This window comes from Heteronotia binoei, chromosome 8 (genome assembly GCF_032191835.1).
Source record: "Heteronotia binoei isolate CCM8104 ecotype False Entrance Well chromosome 8, APGP_CSIRO_Hbin_v1, whole genome shotgun sequence".
NCBI classification, from domain to species: domain Eukaryota; kingdom Metazoa; phylum Chordata; class Lepidosauria; order Squamata; family Gekkonidae; genus Heteronotia; species Heteronotia binoei.
In genome coordinates this window covers 39,544,850-39,569,942 of record NC_083230.1, presented here as the reverse complement: position 1 = coordinate 39,569,942, position 25,093 = coordinate 39,544,850, and the positions used below count along the sequence as shown (strand labels likewise).

Genomic DNA, 25,093 nt, shown 5'->3' with positions numbered 1-25,093 from the left:
TCCTGGTATCACAACAGATCAGCAATCAATTCCCTCTTAAGGTTGCAAGCTCAAAGTTGGGAAATTTGGGAGTGGAGCCTTGGGAGGACAAGGTTTGGGGAGGGAAGCAACTTAAGCAGGGTATAATGCCATAGAGTCCTCCCTCTAAGGTGACCATTTTCTCCCAGGGAATTGATCTTTGTCATCTGGATAGCAGTTGTAATTCTGGGTGATCTCCAGCCCCCACTGGAGGTTGGCATCCTTAGTTCCCCTGAAGCAGGGTGGCCAAACTTGCTTAATATAAGAGCCACATAGAGTAAACATCAGATGTTTGAGAGCCATGAGATGGATGGACAGAAGGCAGGCAGGCAAACAGATTGGAGGCAAGGAGAGGTTGAAAGAAAGCAACTTCAACTTTAAATGCATTCTCCAAGCTGCCAGCTAGAGAAGTGAATTAAAGAGAGAAATTCCTTCTCCAAGATGGCTGATGGGGCAGTGGAGGCTTCAAGAGCCACACAATAAGTGTGAAAGAGCCACATGTGGCTCCCAAGCCACAGTTTGGTCACCCCTGTCCTGGAGGAAAGGGCTGCTTTGGAGGGTGGAGTCTATGGCATTAGTCCCCTCTGAGGTCCCTACCATCCTCAAGCTCCAGCCCACAAATTTCTAGGAATTTCATAACCTGGAGTTGGCAATCCTATTTCCTTCTCACCCAATAGCCAATCTACCTGATTATTTTAACTCACTGGGGCTGCCTTTGAACTTGACCCAAAAAACGCAGCCAGTGCAGAATGCGGCGGCATGCATTCTGATGCTGATGGCTGTGTCTGTGCAGGCACACATTCAGCCAGCACTCTGTCAACTGCACTGGCTACCTATAGAGTACTGGATCAATTTCAAGGTTCTGGTGTTGACTTTTAAAGCTCAGAGTGGCCAGGGGCCTGCATAACTCAGGGACCATCTCTCTCCCTGTATGTGCCCTGCAGAGCATTGCAGTCAACTGACCAACATCTTCTTGTTATCCCTGCCCCAAAGAACATCTGGCTAGCCTCAGCTCAGGGCCAGGGCCTTTTTGGCCCTGGTCCCAGCCTGGTGGAACAGGCTCCCAGTTGAGATCAGGGCCTTGGGGTCTGTTGTAATTCTGCAAGGCCTATAAAACAGCTGTTTTGATGGGCTTTTAGATGAGGCAGTGGGCGTCCAAAGTCTGTACTCAGCCTTCCCTGCTGATAACTCTAGATTAGTGGTCAGTGGCTCAGTACTCCATGGCACCGCTTAGAAGGCTTCCATTTGAATGTTACCATCAAGGTAACCTTTACTCTGATCCTTGTGAAATTGCTGAAAAAATTGTTTAAACTTTTAAATTTGTAACTGTTTGAATATTAATTTGTCACAACACTTGTGTGACCTTTAAGACACCCTGAGTTTACTCGCTTAATAAATGGAAGAAAATAAAAATAACTTAAAATAAATCTTGTCTTTCTGTCTTCAGTTTTTCTCTCCCCGCTGGCAGCCTCTACCTAGGAAAACTATGGACAAATTGTGTGGTGCCAGCCCGTGGGCCAGCCCCACTTACATGGTGGGAAACCCTCAAGGACTTGTAGGGTGGCATCTTATTTTCCCCCATTTCCCCCTTCCCACACTATTTCCTCTTTCTATCCTCCTCCCCTCCCCTTCGCCTGCCTTATTATTTCTTTCTCAGCTATTCACCGATCTTCTTTTATCTGCCTTCCAGCAGCCATATTTATTACTGATTTAATTCAGTAATAAATGGGAAAAACTTAAATAATTCAGTAATAAATGGGAAAAACTTAAAATCCTGGGGATGGAACCACGCCTACTTTTCTTAATCATCCATTTGTGCAGAGCTAGGTTCACATCTTCTAGAAACCAGAGCCTGGATTATGGCTTTTAAGTTCTGGATCCAGGAAGTTTACTATACTACCTGATGAAAGACAGGCACAGCATTATTTGGCTCTCTACATTTACCCATAAACTACAAAAACTTGGTATTGAGGTGGACACTCCAGGAATTTCCTAGTTGAGCTGGCAACCTTAGCCAGGTCTAGCCCCAATGAGTCCTCCCTCAGAGGCCAAAATAGCCTTGGAAAGGTCAGGGCCGGATCTGGGGGGGGGCAGAGGGGGATGCTTGCCCCGGGCGCTGACAGAGGGGGGGGGACAAATTGGGTATAGAGCCCATTGTATTCTATGGGACCATAAAATAGAATGGCCCATAAGGGGGCACCATTTTTTGATTTTGCCCCCCCCCCTCAAAATCATGTAGATCCGGTCCTGGGAAAGGAACAGCCTTTTTACTCACTGAAACCCCACTTGGAATACTGTGATAGCCCAGCAGCAGCTGTTGAGGGAGTCTGTCGCAATGGCTGGGGCTCCTGGGAGTTATAGGCAAAAAACATCTGGAGAGCTACCGTTGGCCACCCCTGGTCTATCCTATATATATAAGTGTGCTGGCATTTTCCAGCTCTCCCATTGGCTGTGTTGAATACCACATCAGCCATTGGCAGATCAGCCTATGACACAACCAGTAATTCTTTTGACAGTAAAAACCAACCAAACTTGGTTTTGTCAATAAAAGGAGGGGAGAGGAGGCCCTTTCTAGACCAGTTTTGGTATTTGAAGGAGAATTCATTGGGCCCAGTCCTTACTACAGTTGTCAGTGTCAGGTTGATGGGAAATTCCTGGAGATTTTGTGATGGAGTCTAAGAAAGCCAGAGTTTGGGGAGGGGAGACCCCATGGCTGACTATAATGCTACAGAGTCCACCCCTGAAAGCAGTTATTTTCTCTAGGCGGAGACAGATCTGTTGTCTGGAGTTCAGTTGTGATAACAGGAGATCTTCAGACTCCACCTGAACGTTGGCTACCCTAGACCAGGCAGCATCCTCTGGGTGACTTGATGCCACCTGACTGGCATGACTTAACTAGGCCTGGCTGCTTGACAGCCAGTGTGACGTGGCACTCAGTGCTTCAGAGCAGGGTACGCCAGACCCAGGTTCTTGCTATGGAAGCTGACTGGGTGATTTTGGACCAGTCACAGACTTTCAGCCTAACCTACCTCACAGAGTTGTTGCACAGATCAAAAGGGAGAGGAGAATTATGTAAGCTGCTTTGATCCCCACTGTGGAGAAAGACTGTCCTTTTCCTAAGTAGAAGCTACAGGGAGGGGGGGAGGAGATGGAAAGCTGAACTCAGGGGGCCTGATAAAAAGTAGGCTGGAAAGGAGATAGGGTTGCCAACTTCAGTTGGGAAATTCCTGGAGATTTGAGGGATGGTGCCTGGAGAGGGTGGATTTTGAGGAGGAGTGGGGCCTCAGACAGGTACAATGCCATAGACTCCACGCTGCAAAGAAGCTGTTTCCTCCTAGGGAACCATTGTTGCCAATCTCCAGGTGAGGGCTGGAGATCACTCAGAATTACAACTGTTTTCCAGATGACAGAGAACAGTTCCCCTGGAGAAAATGGCTGCTTTGCAGGGTTGCTTTGTGTCATTATACCCTGCTGAGGATGCTTTCCTCTTGCTTTGGTCCACACTGTGGAGAAAAACTACACTTTTCCTAGATAGAGGCTGCAGGGAGTGGGGAGGAGATGAAAAGTTGAAGTTAGATCATGGCCACCTTGAGGCACATACTCTATGGTCTACCATAACACAACCATGCCAGGCCAAAAACGCCCCCCCCCCAACCCACAAAGAAGAATAAGACTGCAGATTTATATCCCGCCCTTCTCTCTGAATCAGAGACTCAGAGTGGCTTACAATCTCCTATATTTTCTCTCCCCACAACAGACACCCTGTGACGTGGGTGGGGCTGAGAGGGCTCTCATAGCAGCTGCCTTTTCAAGGACAACTCCTGCGATAGCTATGGCTAACCCAAGGCCATTCCAGCAGGTGCAAGTGGAGGAGTGGGGAATCAAATCCGGTTTTCCCAGATAAGAATCCGCACACTTAACCACTACACAAAACTGGCTCTCAAACAGATCACTCCACAAGCACACACTGATACTAAACACTGCAAGGCTGAATATGACAGGAAAAGACAGCAGCAATGCACTGCAAACAAAAGGATTGCTCAGCTTCAGCGCTGGTGTGACCGTTGTCATGCCCCCTGCACCCCCCATAATTATTTTTCCTTCTCTCCATTCTGGGCCTGTTTCAGGGCTTTGAGCCACAACAGAGTCACACACATATACACACTCATGCGGGGTGGGGGGTGGGGTGGAGTGGGAATCTTGCATCTGTTTCAGTTGCAGGGTGGGTGGGAAGACAGGGTGTGTGTGAATGAATGCCAAGGATTGGGAGTTGGTGGGAAGACAGTAAGGGAGGAGGGTAAGTGAATTTCACAGGTGGGAGAAGTAGTGGAGTGCCAAGGGTGCAGGTGTAGTAGGGAGGAAGAGGTGGTTTGTGGGTGGGTGGTCATTAGACGGGAGTAAAAAGTTGAGGGAGGGTGGGTGGGAAGACACCAAGGGTGGTGGTGGGGAAATGAATGCCTTCACTTGGGTGGGAAGACAGCAAGGGGGGCTCTTACCCAGAGCCTCTTTCTAGGGCCTGTTGTATTTTTCCTCACAACGGGCCTTATTCCTAGTTAGTATATAAGACAAGTGGTGACCTGTGATACTCGGGGGGAATCCCTTCCTCTCTCACTGGCAATTCTGCATACCTGATTAAAAATGTTTTTTTTATTCCCTCCCCATGAGTTTTGCAGGCCCCAAGTGCAGGCCCACAATACTCATGGAGGAGATTCCCTCTCTCCCACTTTCTTGCTGGGCTGCACCCAGCACAATTCCCAGGCCTGCATCTCCATCCATGGTGGGCCTGGCACAACTCCTGTGCTGCTGCCAATGGTGGTATGCCCAGCATGGCTCTTAGGTTGTGTCAGTGGTGGTGTCATGTCCAGCATGGGCTGCTGCCAAGTCCAGTGTTGATCCAGGGCTGCACAGCTATTGCTGGGCCCAGCACCACTACCATCATCTGCTGCCGTCATCTAATGCATTCTCTGCATTAAGCACCGTCAGTGGTGGTGGAGCTGGGTCTAAGGATGTTTTTGTTTGCTTTGAGGACGATTTAACCCCTTCATGTATATTTCTAGACATTTCAGATTTTTGTGCACATCTGGGGAGTCCCTCAGGGGTACAGAAAGATCTGTTTAGCATCCATGTGGCCCAGACCGTGGATTAGCTATCTGCAGCTGGGAGCCATGGGAGGCTATTAGAATATAAACTAATAGTTTATATGAGGCACTGCTGGATCCTCACTACCACAGAGAGCTATCCTTTTTTGCCTTACCTCTTTTGGCTGACTGTAGGCAAACAATTAAGAAACGCTTCTATGGGTTGTTTCTACCATTTAAAACATTTGTCCTTGTGTTCTTTTGTTGCAGAGAATTTAGTGAAACATCTGTCATCATATGAAATAGTGACACCTATGCGAGTGAATGAATTTGGAGAGGTTTTCCCTCACACTAACCACTTCAAAAGGAGGAAAAGGAGTATGTTAGCTGAGTCAATTCCTTTCAGGGCCCACTATCATTTCAAAGCCTATGGGCAGGTTTTCCATCTGAATCTGAGTTCTGACAACAGCTTCATTGCTCCTCACTACATGGAGGTGCACCTGGGAACCACAGAAAGTCACCTCCCTTCTGATTTGCATCACTGCTTCTACCAAGGACATGTTGATGCCAAGAAAACACACAGAGCAGTCTTCAGCCTCTGTGGTGGCCTGGTAAGCACTACATTCACTGTTAATCATAATGCAGTCCCTTTTTGCCTGAAGAATGGATATTGCAAGCTGATAGCTGGGCTGGAACTTTTCTGCATTGCTAACTGCTGTGAGAGACAGATGCCTCCACTTCAGCATTGGTGATACTACCCTGTTGAAGTTATTTACTTAGCAGAATGTACATGTGGCATTTGTATAACTTCTACCTCTGTTTTAGTCCTATTCCCATTTCGGAGTTTAAAGTTAACAGCAGTTCCTGTTCAGTAGTGACAATTGCTACCCACTACAGCAGACAGGCAAATTAAAAAGACTATCAATGAAATCCTAAGAACACTTTCTTAGAAATAAGCCCAATAGACCTTTGTAGAATATTGGGTTGACTTGTTTGGGACTGCTGTCTAAATTATGCATGCTTTTATGAGTGGGGAACTGAAGCTGAAACAGTGGGTTGTGCATGTTTGTGGCAAAGTTAGAAACTGAATGCACATCTCCCAGCTTGAGGTATCATCTGTTGTCCCAGGTACTTAGCATAGACCCAAGACAGATATAGCTGCATACTTTCTATAGGCAACTAGCCAAGATGCCCTACTGAGGCAGTGAACTGTTTTCCTGAGTTTGCAGATTAGGAACTGAATGAACAAAGTGGATTATGTTTTTGCCACATTAAATTTATGGTAATGCAGGAACAGCTCAGTTTTTTTGCATTTCAACCTGATTTGAAATTACTATTCAATTAAGTTTTTATTTATGCCCAGTTACTTTTTGGTAACATCAGCAGAATCTTATTTCGACTTCTGCAGAGGCAAGTGTTTTTGGAGTTCTTTGCTGATTTAAGAAATACTGATGTCATTTTGGCTTTTGGAAGCTTGTAAAGAATGGGAATGCACACACACCCTTTTGTGGTGGCAAAATGGAGCACCCTGATTGGTTAGAACTGTGGTACATCAGCCTTTGGCCTGTCCAACCATTAATCAAGGTCTGTTGTGTTCCATTGGCTGTGGGAGGAGGAGGGAAACAGTCACAGAAGGCCTTCCCCCAATTGGCTGCGGGCTCCTGGGTCTTCCTGGTGAGTGTGTAAAAGGAAGAGAAGTGAGTAGAGCCCCTCTGTTTGTTTGGAGGTGTTCTGCTTTCTTTTTCTTGTTAGTCTTAAGAGATCAGTTAAAAGACGGCAGATGGCTACATTCAGCAGTTCTGGTGAGTAAATTGCTCCAGTAAGATCACAAAAAGTGTGCTGGGGGACGAGGAAATCAAGATTGTTTTCAGGGGAATGGCATTGTTTATCTTTATTTTTTTGGGGGGAGGGATGGGAAAATCTCCTGGCTCTATCCCCAAAGTCCACAGGTATTTTCTGAGTTGGACCTGGCAACCCTACAGCCAAACTTGGTTCTGTCAATAAATGGCTGGAGGAGGAAGCCCTTTCCAGGCTATTTTGGCCTTTGAGAGAGAACTCATTGGAGCCAGTTCTGACTGGGGCTGCCAATTCCAAGTTGGTGGGGAATTCCTGGAGATTTTGTGGTGGATTCTACAGAAGCCAGACTTTGGAGAGGGGAAAAGCCCCAGCTAAATATATTGCCATAGAGCCCATCCTCCAAAGTAGTTATTTTCTCAAAGGGGAAACAGATCTGTTGCCTGGAGTTCAGTTGTGATACCAGGATATCTTTAGCCTTCTCCTGGAGGTTTCCTATTCTAGGCCTGGCAGCAGCCTCTGGGTGACTTGATGCTACACCTGACTGGCATGACTTAACTAGGACTGGCTGCTTGCTCCTGTTCAGAATGTTTTTTTAAAAAAAAAACCCTACACTGATATAGTGGCTAACAAAATATAGTAAAACATTTTTAAAAAGTCATATTAATCCTTTTAAACACATTATAAACAAGTTCAATTTTACAAGATTGCGAAGAAAAGTCCCATCCAGTGAGCACCCAGATGTAGGCTCATTTCGTCAAAAGTCTTCCTCAGAAGAATTTATTATTTTCCTCAAAGTTATCAGCTTCTTTTTACAATTCAGTGTTAATATTGGGAGCCAGCCAGGCCTTAATATCTTCTCTAAACAGATGCAAAAGCCTTCTGAATTTGGCTGGCAAAATGCTCTCTGCAACCTCTGTTTTCTTCAGAATTTTGCATCCTTGTGATTATAGCGAGATACAACACAAAGCTGGATAGGATAATTTTTAGGACTTCTGAGTTTTGGCATCTTGAGCTCAGTGGGGTCCACGGAGCTCGACTTCAGGGGCCCCCCCAATCGGGTGGTAGGAGGGGTGCCACAGCTGTGGCATCTCGAGGGGGACCCTGGAGGGGTCTCCTGACAGCAAGGGGCTTTAAAGGAGCCAGGGAAACAGCAGCAACTGGTCCCTGTTCCTCCTGTCCGCTCCGATGCTCCACCACCACAGTTGCCATGATGGCAGCAAGAGATGAATACTCGACTGCTTTCTTCTAACAAGCTTTTAATACTTCATTCTTCTACATTAATTGAAATACTACCATGCAAGTAAGTCTATTTTGTAATATTACCGACTAATGGATCTTCTACTATAACGCCAATTGGGACTGTTCAAAAAAAGGGGGGGGAAGAGGAGGATATCCCCCCCTTCTCCGCAAGGGAGGCTTCAAAAAGAGAAAGAACAAACTTAAGAATTCTCAATAACTTAAATTGAACTGAACATAGATATTTGAATGGATTTGGCTTACAATTAAACAAGCTATAATGAGACTATTATTTCACTACAATACGGTCTGAATAAAAGCAGGATATACTGCTGTTCTTACTCCTTTGTCGACATGGAACGCGCTTGGATCAACATACTATCAGGGAGAGTCGCTTCTTCCATCGATTCGGGCGACAAGACAAACATGGCAATATTTGGGTGACGTTTACGGATTTGACAATTACACACATAGTCGGATGACCCTATGGGGCAACCCTGAAGTGAAGATAGGGGGACGGCCGGTGATTTGGAAGTCGTGGGCGCAGAGGGGTCTCTTAACTCTCAATCAGCTTAAAGGATATACCTTTAAGAGAAATGCATTTGATACTTGATCGAGACTGAAACGATTACAACCGGAATGCAAGAGAAAAGCACACGGCTGGAGGAGATTTAGAAAGATAGACTATCTGAGTTATTTTTTAACTTTGATTATCAGACTGAGTTATACTGCGGAGAAGATGGCATTGCAACTTGAAGCGCTTGATAAAAAAGATGCTATGGTTACCATATTCTCCTTAAAGCAGGAAATCAGTCTGCTGGCAGAGTTGATACAAAACAGGGTGGAAACTTTTATTTTGAAATACAGCGAAATTTACATGAGTGGAGTGGTAAAGAGACCCCAGTGATGTGTATGGAGTTGAGAGAAGTGGACAAAGATCTGTTGGGAAAGGAGCCAAAAGAAATCAAAATAGAGACATCGTACACAGTTACAAAGAGGAGGCAGAAATCAAGACTGATTAAAATTTTTACAGGAGGAAGTGATGGCGTGGAGGCCTCATCACTTTTAGCAAAATGGATGAATGTGCCAAAGGGAGAAGAGGCAGACTTCATCAAGAAGTTCAAGACTTGGAAAGCTTTCAAAAAGAAGGCATTATAAACTGTTTCTCTTTTACGTAATTGGTCAACATTGAATTAATAAAAGGAAACTAGGATGCGATTTTGAAATGGCAAGCAAGGTTTTAAGAATCTAGATGTTTCTCTTCTGTTTGTTATTTTCATCTATGGATCATATATTTTTAAAGCTAAATAGAGCAATTTAATAGAGAGTGGGTTATAGAGACTGTATGATTTCTTTTCTCGGCAAAAATAAATAAGTGTGGGAGATGAGGCTATTACTGCTTATCAAATTGTTTTTCTTAGAGTAATATGAAAATAGGAGTTAAAATCTCCAAAAGTTTTTAAAGAAGCTTAAATATTCAAAATAGACAAATAAGTAATTTGGGTCAATTTATAATAAGGTAGATAATATAGATATTTTATATTTATAAAGATCTGCACCTGATTTTTTTGACGTGAGAATTTGTTTATATTGAAATAGACAAAGTATTGTGTTTTCTGTTTTTCTTCTTTCTCTTCTGCTAGAAATAATTAAGTTAATATTAAGGATAAAGAAATTATATTCATCTTTTCTGCTTATGTTTATTCTCAACATTGTCAAATTAACTAATTAGTTCTTATTTTTAATATTGCTAAAGTTAACCGGTTAGTTCTATCTTGTGGTTAGTTTTTTTTCTTTTCTGCTTTTTTCATTTGTATGTTCTGAAGATGAATAGCTTGAATTTATATCATAATAGAATAGTAAAAAAGTATATAATGAAATAATAAGACTGTAGAATTTAATGGTTATATTGGGTTAAAATTCAAAGACTTGCAGGTAGAAAGAATTTGGTCTTATGCTTTGAGGTAGAAATGTAACTGATATATTTGCTGCTTTTTTCTGTCTGTTGTTTTTCTATCTTGTCCCCCCCTTTTCTTCTTTTGCTTCTGTATCCCCGCATTATTCTTTCTTTTTATACCCAAACGTAATAAAAATTTGAAATGATAGGAAGTGGATAATTTTTAAAAGAATATTTTTAAAAATATATTCTTGATTATTATCAAGAATTTGCCTCTCAATCCCACTTATAAGTATTTATATTTATACCATGAGCAAGCCAGTCCTAAACCTCTTCCCTAACCAGATGCAAAAGCCTTCTGAATTTTACTAGAAAAATGCTCTCTCCCAAAAGCTTGAAAACTAACTCTATTTAAAGACGACTATTCTAGGTAATTCCATGCAGTTGTGTCTTGGATATCTCTAAGGTATAAGACACGGTGTTATAATAAAGATTCAGTGATATAGTAAAGATTCATAAATGGTGTTCCATTAGATCCTCAGGGAAATAATAAGTTTCTAGTATGATTTTAAAATGTTTTAAATACTTCATTCATGTATCATTGAAGGGCATGCTGCTGCAGTTATTTAGTAAATGTAGAAGTAGAAGAAGATACTAGATTTATATCCCGCCCTATACTCTGAATCTCAGAGCAGTCACAATCTCCTTTACCTCCCCCCCCCCGCCCCCACAACAGACACGCTGTGAGGTAGGTGGAGCTAAGAGAGCTCTTACAGCAGCTGCCCTTTCAAGGACAACTCCTACAAAAGCTATGGCTGACCCAAGGCCATTCCAGCAGGTGCAAGTGGAGGAGTGGGAAATCAAACTGGTTCTCCCAAATAAGAGTCCGTGTACTTAACCACAACACCAAACCGGCTCTCAAAAACACTTGCCTCTGCAGAAGTCAAAATATGATTCTTTAAGAAATAAAGAATCTCTTAAAATTATGATATTTAAAGTACATTTAAGTGGAAGTATTACATATGGTTTCAGCCCACAATAACTTTGACAGCCACTGTGACATGACAGTCAGTGTTTCAGGGCAAGATCTGCCAGACCCAGGTTCCTAATGTAGAAGCTGACTGGGTGATTTCGAACCAGTCACAGGCTTTCAGCCTAATCTACCTCACAGGGTTGCACGGATCAAAAGGTGGAGAGGAAAATTATGTAAGCTACTTTGGTCCCCACTGTGGAGAAAGACTGGGAGGGGGGAGGAGATGGAACAAATATTACAAACACATTTTTTATTAAAAACCTCAATACTTTCACTTACAGAAAGATAAAATATACATATATGCGCTTTACAACACAACCATGCCAGAAGGAGACTTTTAAAAAACAAACACACAAACAAACAAAAACGCTGGGAATATCAGTTCCATTCAGACCAGCATTGGGAAAGATTAGGAAATCATTTTTTTGGCATCAGTGAGAGAAGGAAACACACATGTACATATAAATCACTGACCACTGTTTGCATCATTATGCATCTCTCATTGCCTTGACACCAAAGTTAGTAAATACATCTTCTACAAGAACTATGAAGCTAAGGGGAAACCCTGTACAGTCCTCTTTAATTCCATCCCTCCTTCCAGAGACTCCCTCAGCTCTTGCATTTTCTTTCCCTGCTCGAGGTCTCCAGAGTGACCTCTGTGGTGGAGAACAGCTGGCAATACTGCCTAGTTTTCCCTTCTTTCTCACTTCACACATGGTGAAAATAGTTGCTTACCTATGAGTCAGCGCTCAAAGGTTGACTGAGGACCCGATGCTAAGCATGCTTACTTGAGAAAGCCTGCATTAAGTTCCTCCTCAACCTCTGGGAGCTGCACAATATGTGTGAAAGAGCTGCATGTGGCTCCTTAGCTGCAGTTTGGATGCCCCTACAATAGAAGGGAAGAGGGGTAGTGGACATGGTGAGCATCTTGGGATGGGGCTTATGGATTCCATTCCCACTGTTCTCATATTGGTAACAGCTGCTGTCAAGGCAGCAAGCACCACTACCATGTGGAAGCCGGCAAGGATGGCATTTATTGTATTGAAGTATTCCAGGTGTAGTTGGTCCATTATGTGTTCCATTGGACATACATACTTGTGCTGTAAGTGGAGTGCTCAGAGGAAGTCTTGACAGGAATTCACAACATACAGAGGAATATTCACAGAATATTGCCAGAAGAATGCAAGGACAACTGGCTGTCATCCTATGTAATTTTTTAAAAACAGATTTCCACAAATAATTTTGGCATATTGTCTTAGTGTTTTAGGCCTCTTAGAAAAGTGTGGTTAGTATTATTGAGATTAATCACATTATAATTTTTATTCCAGTTAGTATTAAATTAATTTTAATTATACCGAGTGTATAATCAATATCTATTGACAGATTTTAAATATTTTAAAATCTGGTGAGTAGCATTTCTGACTCAACATATCTTGGGATTCATTGTTGACGTTTTACCAAACATTAAGAACATCTAAGAAGTTATGGTTTACAATTTTGATTTCTTTATGTTTGAATTCATACTGTGTAATAGTAAATGTGTATTTACCACCTGGTGGAACAAATGACCAGATTTATGCAAGATTTTTGGGACTAGAATCGTATCTGGGTTATCTTATTGCAGCCCACCCTGCCACTCACATTATCATTGGTGGAGATTTTAATGCTCGCATTGGCTCTGTTGACCTTTGTGCACATGCAAAGAGCAGAAAATGTTTGACAGAGGCTACAAGTAATGTATGGTCCCAAACTAGGACATCAAAAGAAAAAAAAGTTAATTATGCAGGTCACCTTCTTAGCCAATTACTAATTATTTTAAATCTCAAAGTCTTAAATGCCTAGTGATCATCCTGCAGAATACACATTCTGGTCAGGAACTAGAATGAGTGTTATTGATTACATTATGGTGTCTGAGGAGGTAGTACAATACATTGAACATTTTGAAGTTGCCTCTCATTGTGAGAGTGATCATCTACCCCTTATTTTGAAAATAGATATACAAGTTCTAGCTCTGCATTAGAATAAACCTTGTAGTACAAGGCTAGGTTTAATGGCTGGGGACTGTTATAAGTGTCCTAGATGGCGGCCACTTTGGAAGGGAGAATTGCAATTTTACAAGTTCTGAGACTGCTAGCAACATTCTACACAGTCTAGTAAATGCAACTGATACTGACGTCTGTATATATAATTATAACCAAATTATATCAGAAATTCAGCAGACAGTGGTCAGGGCAAGTCAGAGACCTCAAAAACATAGGCCTCTCTTTCATAAATCGTGGTTTGATTTGGAGTGCAGAAAGGCAAAGAACTCTCTTAACGAAAATTATTCCGAATATAGAGGTAATCCTGAGGCTATTCTTTTAAAGGATTTTTAAAAAGCTCAGTACAAGGCTCTTATTAAGCTAAAGAAACAGGAAAGTGTCAAGGCATCTTGGGAGGAACTTTGGAAAGCAGTGAAAGCAAAGGATTCTGTGCTGTTCTGGAAACTAGTTCCAGCCACATCAAATAGACCATCAAACATTTGCAATATCCCCATCTCACCTGACTCTTGAATACTATACTTCAAGAGATTGTATGGTGACAGTATTATAAGTTCTCCCAAATTGGAGATCTCTTCTAATTTACCTGTATGGTCCCCAGTGAGTTGCCGGGAAGTGAAAGAGCTTATTAACACTCTAAAGCCAGGGAAAGCCCCTGGAATTGATTTAATTCCTCCAGAATTGATTAAGAGGAATGCTGACTAGTGGGCACCCATACTGGCATCCTTATTCACTCAAATTGACCAGTCTGGGAAGATACCCAAGGACTGGGGGACAGCCATCATCATCCCTCTGTATAAAAAGGGTAACAAGGAGGATCCCAATAATTACAGATCAATTAGTTTGCTTAGTATAGTGAGCAAATTTTACACAAGGCATCTACTGTGGAAATTTAGAGACTGGCTAGAAAATGATTTTGGTCTGGCCAAGGAACAGGCAGGTTTCAGAGAAGGCAGATCAGTAATAGACCATTGCATGCTTTTAGACCATTTAATTGCTAAATATGCTTCCAGTGCAACAGTATCTTTATACGCGGCCTTCCTAGATCTCAAGTCGGTCTTTCCAGAACCATCTTATGGGATAAACTAAGATCTACTAGTACAGACAGGTGGCTATTATTCGTTATTCAAGCCCTTTACAATCAAATGTCTATTAAACTGAAATGCACCCAACAAGGCCATTTGATAGATTGCATTGGTACAACAAAAGGCATAAAACAAGGCTGCCTATTAGCTCTCTTCCTGTTTAATTTTTATGTTAATGATCTGGTGACTTACATAAATAAGTCAGAATGCCATCCAGCAAAGTTAGGTAATAAGCACATTGGCATTCTCCTTACGCTGATGATGCTGTCCTTCTTTCAAGGACGCCTATAGGCCTAAAGAGAGCACTGAAGGGATTTACTCAATTCTGCCAGAATAACAATTTAGAAGTAAACCACTCTTAAGACCAAAGTAATGGCAAAAAGGTCCCCCAGAGTGTACCATTGGTCATTAGATGATAAGCCTATAGAACAAGTTTTAGTTATTTAGGGGTACACTTCCAGGCAAATGGTACAAGATCATGCAATATGAATACAATTATTTTAAAAGCTAACAGGAGCATAGGAGCAATAAAAAAAAAATTTGGCACAAGGGTGGCAGATACGTAATAGCAGCCCTCAGGTTGTTTAAAGTCAAAGTACTTAACCAACTTACATATGATGCCCCAATTAATATCACCACAAAACACAAAAGGTTGGACATTGTTCAATCTAAATTTTTGTGTTCAATTCTTCAGATACCTCAGGGCATTCCGAATGCCTTGTTTCGGATAGAAACTGCTATGATCTCAGTGGAGGCGAGGCTTTGGATCATGACCATACAGTATTGGCTGAAATTAATCTTTTTTCCCTAAGAGGCCAACAAGCTTAATCTTCCAAGATATCTCAATTCCACCATGGCTTAGAGTCATAGAGGAAAAACTTCCCTATTTTGGCCTTACAAAACAATATCTTAGCTCTCTTACATACAATAAAGCCAGAGAGCTTGTGAAACAGAGAATATCAGATATTGCCAGACAGAATGATCTTAATAGTACCTCAAAATGGCGAGCCCTTGTAGAACCAGTTAATAGAATAGCACCCATGCCATACTTATAGCAGCTGGAAAATTATGAGTATAAGAGAATTTTTACCCTCATGAGGTGGGACACCCTCCCTTCTGCAGTCTTGGAGGGCAGATATAACAAAATACATTTTGAAGATCGTATATGACACGGCTGTAACGAAGGGATAGAATCTTTTGTGCATGTCCTGTATGACTGCAAGGTGTACAGCATTCACTGTGAAATCCTTCCTTTTCCTGCAATCTTGCCTACCACTCTTAATCAAAAAATGCAACAACTGAAGGATCTTTTGAATGATAGGAACCCTAGGGTTATACTCAAATTAGCTAAATTTGGCTGGCTTGCCACCAGAACTAGAAAGTCACTCATAGCTCTGAAGGGAAATAGCTAGGCATTTTCTTTCTCTTAGTTGGTAGTTTTTAAAATGTTTAATCCCATTATTAACCGTATGTATGTTTTATAATTGATTGTAGCAATTTTATCTTTGTTCTCTCAGCACAATTTATATAGGTTACTGTAACCAGCATTGGTTTTATCTGTATTGTTTTTGCTGGCTTTTGCTTGCTTGTTTGAATAAACTTGCTTGCTTGCTTGTTTGAATAACTATAGCTTTGATTCTATAGAAATCAATTTATTGACTTGGAAATACAAGATGATTGTCATCTTATTAAGATGTTGCTGTAGCTGTTTCTTTTGGCTTCATTTGTTAACAGTGTTGTATTATATCATTTCATGCGTTTTTGCCAGTGAAGAAGCAAAATGTTGATAAACTAGGTTCTGCTATACAGTGGCTTTTGTAACAGGCTTTCTGTTTATCTAGTTGTAAATTCAAGTGGGGTTTTTTGTGTGTACGTGCATGTGGGTGGAGAAAGTGAGGGGAGGGGCCAAAATCTGTGAAAGTTGAACTTTCGTTGCTGTTCCACGGTGAGCCCTCAAGCTTTCACAGGGTTATATATGTGCACACAAAATCCCTGGCTATAGAGAGACCAGTACGCACAGGTATATTCCTTGGCCAGCCAGAGCTTATGAACATATATGAACATATGAAGCTGCCTTATACTGAATCAGACCCCCCTGGGTCCATCAAAGTCAGTATTGTCTTCTCAGACTGGCAGTGGCTCTCCAGGGTCTCAAGCTGAGGTTTTTCACACCTATTTGCCTGGACCCTTTTTTGGAGATGCCGGGGATTGAACCTGGGACCTTCTGCTTACCAAGCAGTCGCTCTGCCACTGAGCCACCGTCCCTCCCCTTAAACTCTGAGCTTAAACTCTGGGTGCCTGAAGGGGCCAGGATGCATTGAATGTGGCATGCTGTCTTCATTCCCTAAGCCTTAAAGCTAAAGATGATCATCATCCACCTTCATCTTTGCACACAGCCCTTGGCTGTAAGATTGAATGGATACCCAATACCACAACCTCAGTACCATACTGTCAGCATTCAGAGCCAACTCCCACCTGTGAGCCCTTTTTCTCATCAGTTTCCACAGATGCAATTGTAGTGGTATGGTACTATAGTCCAAGAACTCTGAGAATGTGCATCTGACATGTATCTCCTGAGACATTATATCATGTTTTATCAATATGAAGAGTAGAGAAACATCTTGCATATAAGGCTAGTTATCAATAAGTAATTTTTAAAAAAAACAACCCTAAACCCACAGGTACTTTTTTCTTTCACTTCTAAACCAACTACATGGGAGAACAGTTATTAATATCTGCTGCGAATGTTCCATTACAGTATTCTGTCCTAGTGGAATCCCTAACCTGCCATCCCAAAGTGACCAGCGGAGGATTGACTGACAGGTGGGTCAGTCGATGAGTGGGGTCCTTACCCTATGCTGTGCCAAGACTTACTACAGCTGTAACCAGTAAAGTTGTGGCCAATTTTATTCCACTTTTTCTGAAAATGGTGTGCTTGTGCGCTATTTCAGTTGAAACTGTAAATTAAACTAGAACGTGTTAGTAGGGAGGAATTTTGCCTGAGATGCCTGCCTTGGCCCCTCCCCTTGACTCTGGAGCCACAGATGAAATATGAGCGACAGTTTTGAGCCCTGTAATGATAATTGTGTCATCTAGTTTCCCATATTTGTAAGGGACTGCAGTGAATCAATGCAGGAAATGTCAAAGGAAAATAAAAAAGAACTTAGAAAAAGCACTGTAGGAAAATTGTCAGGGCTTTTTTTTGTAGAAAAAGCCCAGCAGGAACTCCCTGATATCGCCATGGTTTCACACAGGCTTTTTTGGTAGAAAAAGCCCAACAGGAACTCATTTGCTTATTAGGCCACACCCGCTGACACCAAGCCAGCCAGAACTGCGTTCCTGTGTGTTCCTGCTCAAAAAAAGCCCTGAAAATTATCAATACAAATGTAAAACATTCTCTGAACACATGTTCTGCCTGAAAATAATCAGAAATCTATCTAGAAGACTACTGGTTTCTTGAATATAATACACTTTCAAAGTGCTGCATCAATTCAGCCTTCATAAAATATATGCCTGTGGAGAGCTGTATAGATTGAAATTTAGGCACCAAGGCTGCAATCTTGCATTTGGATGTTATTGGTGCTTATGTTACACTGGAATAAATGTTTGCAACTCCGACTGCAGTCTGATTGTCCCTAGCAAGGCCAGTGCTGTGTGTATTAATAGCTGCTGCGAATGTAACAGAATCTCTGTATGGAGAGCACTCATACTGAAAACCTTGCTCAGATAGCTATTACCGTTTTCGCACACAGCTTACCTCACAGTCACAATCCTGTTCCCTCCGCAGCATCTGTCGGATTTCCCACCATCTGCGCCAGAGTTACAGGAAGTGCTGTGGCTTTTGTGTAGCAAACGTAAACTGGGTTTTAGCGGTTTACGTTTGCTACGCAAAAGCTGTGGCACTTCCTGTAACTTCGGCGCAGATGGTGGAAAATCCGACTGGATGCTGCGGAGGGAACAGGATTGTGGCTGCGAGGTAAGCTGTGTGCGAAAACGGTCCCAGTGTGATAACCTATATCCAGGAAACATAATTTCTTAGATGGAAGTGCTTTTCTGTGTATAAATTTTGTTATATTTGAATAATCATAAGAGTTTGAAGATCAATTAATTAAAATATTATTTTACTTGAAATATTGTTTAATCCTGTGGTACAGTCAATTTAGAGTATATAGATCCAGGTGGGCAGCTGTGTTGGTCTGAAGCAATAGAACAAAGTAGGAATCCAATACCACCTTTAAGACCAACGAAGTTATATTCAGAATGTAAACTTTTTTATGCATGCATACTTCATCAGACAATGGAATGGAGTACAGTGAGCAGAGCTACATATAGCTGGTGGGCAGTGGTTAGGAATGCAAAGTGGTACAAAGTTAGAATCCAATGACAAAATTTGATTCTAACTTTGTACCACTTTGCATTCTTAGCCACTGCCTATCAGCTATATATGTAGCTCTGCTCAGTGTACTGAATTTATTGTCTGATGTATGCATGCATACAAAAGCTTACATTCTGAATAAAATGACACTTTGGGGTCTGAAGAGAATATCTGATCATTTACAGGCAGATATAATACAAAGATAACTCTAGAGGCACAAGCTAACAACATTTTTCTAAGTTCTGTATTTTTCTCTTACTTTCACTTCATTGGTCAGTTTTAGCTCCCTACAAAAATGGGCAACCAGATCTACGAGGATTTCACTGACTGCACATGGATCAAAATGGCCTCTCAAACATAGACCAGACAGAAAACAAAAAGGTAAAATATTCATTGTTATTTGAGTTGATACACGAGACTGTTAAGAAATGTAGGATGGAAGATACCATTCTATACAGTCAACTGTAATCTCATATAGTGTCCTCATCATTCACTCTGAAGTTTAAGGAAGGTTTATCATATGCAGAAGGAATAATTGTATTACAGAACCCCACAGTTATGGAATATGAGGAGCTAGGAGGCCACTATTACTGCTACATTAAAAACTCATTTTGTCTACTGGGATCCTGTGCAGACACAGCTTCGACTCACAGTGCTTGCAGATCAATTTATAATAGATGAACATATGGGAAATGATCTGTGGACTCAGATGGCAATGAAGAAAGAGTGTTTATGCCATGTGTGATGGACTGTCAGTGGTTAATACCAGAGTCTGAGAACTTTTGACTGAGAGGCTGTTCAAATGGAATTCTGTTGAAAGAGTCAGTTAAGGAATGACAGTTGGGAACTGACAGCTGAAGAAGGGTCAGTTACTGTGAACTGGGAAAGAGGCTAAGATCAAGGAGGATACTCATTCAAGCCTCCATTATTAGTTAGCTCCCAATCAATTTGATTGGCTTCAGTGGAGTGCGGCAGTTTGGCCTAAGCTGTTTACTTAGAGTTTCTACAACAGGCCCAGCTCTGTGAGGTAGCAGGTCCTGCTTCAGTGAAAGTGTCTGGAATGAGGGAGTAAACAGGTGAGTTTAGTGGATCTGTGAGTTCAGCAGCAGGGCGAGGAAGCCAGAACACTAGTCTCTCCACATCTCTAAAAGGGTAAGCACACTTTCCACAAACAAATCTATATAAACAGGAAGTTTTATTTTAAAAAGGGATTTTAAAATAGTAAAAAGGGAATTATGAAGGTCGAATACTAACAGGAGTGGGGTGAAACTGAACAGAAGTAAAGGAGCCGGGAGAGTGGAGCTGTGGCGTCTAGTCAGCTTCAAAGCATCCTGGGGGTGAAACCGACTGGAAGCTGCAAGGCAGATTCCCTTTCTTTCCCAGCTTGACATACTCCTAGAAGAGCAGTTTACTGGGGGCACCTGCTTTGGGAGACTGTAACCTGGCCTCCTCAAATCCAATCTGTACCAAACTTGAAGAGCTGGTAGAGGAGAGTCTGCTGAAGAGTTTATTTCAGGTTTGATTTCTCTAGCCCGCTCAAGGGCCATTCTACAACTTTCCAAACCAACCAAACCAACGAACCACAAATTGTTCAGGAAATTGAAAAAAACATGAACCGAACCACTGATTTGGGCAACCCAATGAACCATGAACCGAACCACCATTTTTGAAGAAGAAGAAGATATTGGATTTATATCCCGCCCTCCACTCCGAAGAGTCTCAGAGCGGCTCACAATCTCCTTTACCTTCCTCCCCCACAACAGACACCCTGTGAGGTGGGTGGGGCTGGAGAGGGCTCTCACAGCAGCTGCCCTTTCAAGGACAACCTCTGCCAGAGCTATGGCTGACCCAAGGCCATGCCAGCAGGTGCAAGTGGAGGAGTGGGGAATCAAACCCGGTTCTCCCAGATAAGAGTCTGCACACTTAACCACTACACCAAACTGGCTCTCACTGAATGCTCTTTTTGCATTCAGTGCTCATCCCTAGACTGGAGACCAAGTTCTATGAGGAAAGGCTGAAAGAACTGGGTATGTTTAGCCTGGAGAGATGACTGAGAGGTGATATGATCACCAAGCACTTGAAGGGCAATTATATAGAACAGTGTTTCCCATTTGCAGAGTTGTGACCCGGCACTGGGCCACGGAAGCCTCACTACCGGGTCACAAGAAAAGCCAAAGCTAGCCCCGCCCCATCTCTGTGTTGTGCGGAGAGGAGCTGGGCTGCCTCTCCTTCCTTCTCACCTGCTCCCAGTGTTTGAGAGAAAAACTAGCATCCACTGGCACTTTACATAAGAACATAAGAACATAAGAGAAGCCATGTTGGATCAGGCCAACGGCCCATCAAGTCCAACACTCTGTGTCACACAGTGGCAAAAAATGTTATATACACACATACACTGTGGCTAATAGCCACTGATGGACCTGTGCTCCATATTTTTATCTAAACCCCTCTTGAAGGTGGCTATACTTGTGGCCGCCACCACCTCCTGTGGCAGTGAATTCCACATGTTAATCACCCTTTGGGTGAAGAAGTACTTCCTTTTATCCGTCTTAACCTGTCTGCTCAGCAATTTCATCGAATGCCCACGAGTTCTTGTATTGTGAGAAAGGGAGAAAAGTACTTCTTTCTCTACTTTCTCCATTCCATGCATTATCTTGTAAACCTCTATCATGTCACCCCGCAGTCGACGTTTCTCCAAGCTAAAGAGTCCCAAGCGTTTCAACCTTTCTTCATAGGGAAAGTGCTCCAGCCCTTTAATCATTCTAGTTGCCCTTCTCTGCACCTTCTCTAAAGCTATAATATCCTTTTTGAGGTGCGGCGACCAGAAGTGTTCTTCAAGGTATGAGCTTTCATGTGCCTTGCAGTATGTTCTTTTGGAGAGATTTCTCCGGGAGGCCTGGGCGGCAAAGAAGGGTGTGTGTGTGTGTTTTAAGCCAGGAAGGGCGTGGAGTGGGCATTCCAGTAGCTGTTTTTTTACCAAACAACCCCTGGGCAGAATTTTTGCTGGCTGGGGTCATCTGATGGTGAGGAAGGGTTTTTTTTTCCTTTGCCCCCGCTTTTTTCTTTCTTTCTTTCTCCGCAAGTGATGCTCTGTCTGTATTCTTGGTGCTGGGAGGGGGGGAAGCAACAGTGGAGGGCTTCTAGTGCCTTGGCCCCACTGGTGGACATTCTGGTGCTTTTGGGGCATGGTATGAGGGAATTTTGAACTGGATAGTCCACTGGCCTGATCCACCATGGCTGCTCTTATGTTTATGTTCTTCCTTTCCTTTCCTTTCCTTTCCTTTCCTTTCCTTTCCTTTCCTTTCCTTTCCTTTCCTTTCCTTTCCTTTCCTTTCCTTTCCTTTCCTTTCCTTTCCTTTCCTTTCCTTTCCTTTCCTTCCATTCTTTCCCTTTCTCTTTCTTTCTTTCCTTCCATTTTTACTGGATGAAACTTTTCTGTTCATCATACTGTTGTTGCAGACATAGGAGCTCTGCCAATGAAAAGTTGGCACCCCAGTTGTAGCCAGGTGGCCTTCTATGAGATTTCTGTGTGAGTGAGTAAGAAGTGTGTGCAGAAAGATTATTGGAGATTACTGCGGTATATCTCAACAGCACTGGAAGAGATGGTACTATGAACTTGGCACCATTTTACTAGTCCTGCTTTTAACAGCTGTCTGACACCAAAATTAAACTCCTCCTGTAGATATTAAAAAGGATGGAAGTAGTTCACTGGCTAAGTATCTGCACAACAGGTTGCTTTTAAAGGCATGGGAAACACAGCCAGTAAAAAGCTGCAAGTTCCTCATAAATATCCTTTTTGGGATAACTGCAGAAAAGCTTGTATGAACTTCATATAACTTGAAATTAATTCATTAATTGCGGTACAATTCTCTGCTACCTTTCACAGCAATTTCCCTGTGTTTCAGCCAAAGAAAAGTATGAAAAATAGCTGTCAAAAGATTTTCTTGAACCCAAGCAAGCTTGGTTGTAGCTTGAGGCAGGGTTCTAGTAGTAGCAGCTGAAGGAAGGGCCTACTAAATGTATCAGCATATTTTGAGGTAGAGCAGCTGTCAGGTGCTAGTGTGGGTGGTACACAGTGCTGGCATTCCTGATGGCAATGGCAACAGCACTCCCAACTGCATACACTGGCCAGTGCTGTTGAGGAAGGGGTGTGTAGGAAGTGACATCACAGGAAAAAGTGGAGTTTTGGTTCAGTGTGTCCTGGAAGTGACATCACTTGGTCCTTGACACCAGAGTAAATGATATAATTCCTGTCTCCTGGCTCCACCCCCAAAGTCTCCTGGCTCCACCTCCAAATTTTAGTGGGCCACGAAGGAGAAGTGTAAAAATAATCAGGCCATGGGAAAGAAGAGTTTGGGAAACCCTGATATAGAGGATGGCACGGAGCTGTTTTCTGTTGTTCCAGAAGGTCAACCAGAGTAAGTGGGTGGAAATTAAATCAGAAGAGTTTCCCACTAAGCATTAGGAAGAACTTCCTGGCAGAGCAGTTTCTCAGTGGAACAGGCTTCCTCGGTGGTGGGCTCTCCTTCTTCGGAGGTTTTTAAACAGAGGCTAGATGGCCATCTGACAACAATTCTGATTCTGTGAATTAGACAGATCATGAGAAGAAGGGCAGGAAGGGTTGCATCAGTGCTTAGTTCTTGTGACCCTTTCATGAGAAGGGCAGAAAGGGTTGCATCAGTGCTTAGTTCTTGTGACCCTTTCATACATGCCCAGGGAAATGCTATTCTGGGTGTGGAGCAGGTGTCAATTGGGGTGTGGTATTTGGGGGAGAGGTATTTGTGAATTTTCTGTATTGTGCAGGAGGTTGGACTAGATGACACTGTAGGTCATCTATGATTCTATGAAATGATGAAATGGAGGAGAACATAGACAATGTGGGCATTTCAGAAACTTGGTCGGATGAGGATAATGGGATACAGTGATTCCTGGATATAAATCATATTGAAAGGATAGGGAGGAAAGAGTTGGCTGTGGAGTCGCTCTGTATGTCAGAAAAGGTATACAGGTCAATAAAATTAATATTTAGGAGAAATAGATTCACTTACAGAAATGCTTGGGTGGAAATAGTGTGTGCAAAAGGAAGCTTAATTCTGGGAGTTTATTATTGCCCACCAGATCAAAGGTTAGAGGATGATTTAAAAACAGCAAAAGAATTACAGAAAGCAGCTAAAAGAAATAACTATGTTGTAATAAGTGTTTTTTAAGTACCTACACATTGATTGAGTCAATATGTGTTCAAGTCTGGAGAAAGAAATTGGGTTTCTACATACTCTCAATGACTGTGCCATGGAATGGATGGCCACTGAACTCACCAGGGTGGAGGTGATCTGGACTTTCTCCTAAATAATGCCCAAGACCTGATGAGAGATGTAAATGTGATAGCACTGATTGGGAACAGTGACCATAATGCTCTTAACTTTAACATTTATGTAAATAAGGAGTTGCCTCAAAAGACCAACACAACCACCTTTAACTTTAGAAGGAGTAACTTCCCTCAAATTAGGGGGTTTGTGATGAAGAAATTGAAAGGAAAGGTAAAGAGTACTGAATTCCTTCAGAAAGTTTGGAAACTATTTAAAACTACCATACTGGAAACTCAGTTAAAATGTATACTGCAGATTAAGAAAGGTACAAATTATATTTTAAAAAGACTGCATGGCCAATGAACAAAGTAATGGAAGCAGTAAATGGTAAGAAATATTCCTTTATATGATGGAAGGCTAGTCTGAGTGAGGTAAATAAAATGGAGCACAGGCTTTTGGCAAATAAAACGCAGGTCAGTAATCAGACAGGCAAAAAGGGACTATGAGGAGCATATTGCAAAGAACATAAAGACTAAATAAAAAAATTCTTCAAATACAATAGCAGCAGAAAAACAACCAGATAGGCAGTGGGGCCTTTGGATGGCCAAGAGGTTAAAAGGTTACTAAAGAATGATAGGGCAATGACAGAGAAGCTGAATACTTTTTTTGGCTCTGTTTTCACTGTGGAAGGTGGGTGGTGCTTGTTCACTCAAGAACCACTGATTTCAAGAGAGATGTTGAAAGACCATAGTTGGATTGAGGTGACAAATTAAATCAGAAGAGTTCCACACTAAACATTAGGAAGAACTTCCTGACAGAGTGGTTCCTCAGTCCTACAATGGATAGACAAATTAAAAACTGACAAATCACCAAACCCAGATAACATACATTCAAGAGTTCTGAAAGAACTCAAATGTGAACTTGTGGATCTCCTGACAAAATTATCCAGTCTATCACTAAAATCTGCCTCCATTCCTGAGGTCTGGAAGGTAGGTAATGTAATCCCTATCTTTAAAAACGGTTCCAGGGGAGATCCAGAAAATTACAGGCTGGTCAGTTTAGCGTCGATATGGGATAAATTGGTGGAATCTGTCATTAAAGGTAGAATTAGTAGGCATATTGATGAATGAAAGATATTGAGTAAGAATATGCATTCTGTAAGGGAAGATCTTGTCTCACTAATTTTTGGAGTTCTTGGAGGGAGTGAACAAGCATGTGGACTAGTGTCA

The 25,093-nt window shown here is 42.2% G+C and overlaps 1 protein-coding gene across 1 annotated transcript in view; it reads left to right on the top strand.

Moving 5' to 3' along the window:
• ADAMTS20 (ADAM metallopeptidase with thrombospondin type 1 motif 20) overlaps positions 1-25,093 on the top strand; it is a 149,097-nt gene that overhangs the window by 2,199 nt on the left and 121,805 nt on the right. Inside the window, exon 2 of the mRNA XM_060244939.1 lies at positions 5,367-5,707. Within this exon, the coding sequence (XP_060100922.1) occupies positions 5,367-5,707 (341 nt within the window). The remainder of the gene's footprint in view (positions 1-5,366; positions 5,708-25,093) is intronic.